The sequence below is a fragment of the Mesitornis unicolor genome, unplaced genomic scaffold (genome assembly GCF_000695765.1).
Source record: "Mesitornis unicolor isolate BGI_N332 unplaced genomic scaffold, ASM69576v1 scaffold43942, whole genome shotgun sequence".
NCBI lineage: Eukaryota > Metazoa > Chordata > Aves > Mesitornithiformes > Mesitornithidae > Mesitornis > Mesitornis unicolor.
The window spans coordinates 1-2,614 of NW_010172017.1; the positions used below are offsets into that span (position 1 = coordinate 1).

At 58.8% G+C, this 2,614-nt stretch overlaps 1 protein-coding gene across 1 annotated transcript; it reads right to left on the minus strand.

The window, feature by feature from the left end:
* Positions 1-827: 827 nt before the first annotated feature.
* Positions 828-2,609, minus strand: RPL19 (ribosomal protein L19; the record flags this gene model as incomplete). Its single annotated transcript, XM_010180233.1, has 5 exons — positions 828-983; positions 1,418-1,528; positions 1,659-1,779; positions 1,996-2,118; positions 2,564-2,609. Coding segments are annotated over 5 exons (525 nt in total), but the record flags the coding sequence as incomplete, so codon positions are not given.
* Positions 2,610-2,614: the final 5 nt, after the last annotated feature.

Consider the following 2,614-nt stretch of genomic DNA (forward strand, 5'->3'; position numbering starts at 1 on the left):
GGTGGGGACAACTACAAACACCCACCCCGGGTTATAAAAGCGTTGGGTGGTGGCAGGGATGGGGCACAGCAGTGGGGGGGGCTGTCTCTGTTCCCCATCACATCGTGGATGGTCACTGGTGTGGGGACAGCAGCACCCACAGGTGTGGGTTTGGTGAGGAACAGCTATGGGGCGAGTGTGGGGCATCCTGGGGAGCTCCACATCCTTCCTGTCCAGTGCCATCCTGTGGGTACAGAGACCCCCAAAACCGAGCCCAGCAGCAAGGGGGCTGCAGTGTCCCCCTGCTCGGTGGTCTCCAAGAGGTGGGGTGGTCTCTCCCCCCACCCGGGGCTGCACCCCAACCTCACAACCTCAGTGCTGGTTTCTTGGTGGCACCAGGGACACAGGGGTGGCTCCAGCTGCCCCCCCCGGGCCACCCCAGCTTAGCCAGGAGCCAAGGCCACCAAAGGGAAGCTGAGGGCTCTGTGCCCACCTCTGGCCTGGCTCTGCCATCAGCACACCCCCTTGGGGTGCAGTGCCTTGCTGGGGGGCCCAGCACTGCCCCCCAGGAGCTGCTGCCTGCACCAGGGATCCCCCAGACCCCTTTTGCCCCACCAGAGCTCAGCAGGGCAGCACCAGGCCCTGCTCGGGGGTGAATTGGCTGTGGCTGCACCCTGAGGAGGTAACGGGAACAAGCCCCTCCCTGCCCCAGGACGAGGGCGGGGGGCAGCAGGACTGAGGTGGGGAGCAGCCGTTGCCCCCCAGGCCATCCCCTCCCCATTCAAAAACCCCCGAGAGCAACAGAGCAGAAGAGAGCGGGGGAGTCCTGGAGGTGGTGCTTTATTGATGGAGGTCACTGTGTCCACAAGGCAGGCAGCGCTCACTTCTTGGTCTCTTCTTCCTTGGAAAGGGTCTTGATGATCTCCTCCTTCTTGGCCTGCAGCCGCTCCTCACGGCGCTTGCGAGCCTCCTTGGTCTTGGACCTGCGCGCTTCGGCCTGGTCACTGCGAGAGGTTAAAAGAGCTCATGAATGTGCAGGAATTGCCTCAGAACAGCCTCGGGAAGCCTCCACCACTGGCCCTCATCTCCTCCTGCCCCACAGGATCGTGGTCCCCAAAACCAAGCATGCAGCAGCATTTTTAAATCATGGGCTCTTGTGCCTCCTCCTCAGTCCATCACTGATGTGAGCGGCCGCGTCACTAAATCTGCCCACTTACAGCCAGAGGAGCCCCCAACAACGGCACTGAAACGCACAGAGCTCTGCCAGGATTGGGCATTTCCCTGTTTCCAGCCAGCAAACCCAGTTTGGGTTTGATTTTTTCATCAGACAGAGCCCCCAGCAGCAGCAGCCGCCACTGGAATCCCCCACCCGCAGCGATTTACAGAAATAAACGGATGCCACAGCTGCAAAGCTGAAGTCGAACAGCGAAGCACTTACGCCAAGAGCTTCTTGCGAGCTTTGTCTGCCTTGAGCTTGTGGATGTGCTCCATCAGGATCCGCTTGTTCTTGAAGACGTTGCCCTTGACCTTCAGGTACAGGCTGTGGTACCTGCGGGGGCAGAATGCAACGGGCGCTGAACGGGGCTCTATGGGACACCAAACCCCTTCCAGGCGCAGAGCAGCGAGGCACAGGAGCTGCGTGCAGCAGGACAGGGGTGTTCTGGTGTGGGCACACTCACATGTGGCGGTCGATCTTCTTGGACTCCCTGTACCTGCGGAGCAGGCGCCGGAGGATTCGCATCCTCCTCATCCAGGTGACCTTCTCGGGCATACGAGCGTTGGCCGTACCCTTCCTCTTACCTGGAGAGCGAAAACGGGATGAGAACAAGGGCAAGTTTCCGCAGGTTGACCACCACGCCTCTGCTCAAGTGTTTAATCCTTCTCTTTTCTTCAAGGAAAAGAAATATCAATGTACAAACTGCGGATTTTCAGGCTCTTGGAGATGGCTGCTCAATGGAAGCTTGCACGTGAACCAGATACCGCGGCAAACGGACAGTTCTGGGAGGCAGCACTTACCAATGCCCATGTGCCTGCCCTTCCGACGGGCCAAGGTGTTCTTCCTGCAGCGGGCCCGGGAGTGAACGGTCACGGGCTTGCGGATGATCAGACCATCTTTAATCAGTTTTCTGATCTGCTGACCTGTGGAAACAAACTCCACATTCAACACCTTACGTGCAACGAGAGGACACACAAGCACAGGCTCCAGTCCTGCTGGTGGGAAAAGGATCCAAGGCAAAGGACAAGCCAGACCTTTCCCAAAGCCCCCTGATGCTGCTGGAGTTGCTCTTTTCCCCTCACTTCTCCCTCACTGATTACTCAGAGATCACCACGTACTAAACCCACTACCCAGAGCTCGCCAGGCACCGCACCAGTGCACTGGGGCCCTTTGTACCTCCTGCCAGTGGGCTCACTTCCACTTTCAAGACAAAACAAGTTGCTCGAGTGTCAGAATGTTACCTAAGCCAAGCTCACTGCCAGAGAGGGAGTAAAAATCCCCTTTTCCCATCTCCCTGACGCATCCCCGTTCCTCAGGCCAACATAAGCGTTGCGTAACGCGGCCGTGGCGTGCGGGACGAGCACTTACGCGAGTTGGCGTTGGCGATCTCATTGGTCTCGTTGGGATCCAGCCAGACCT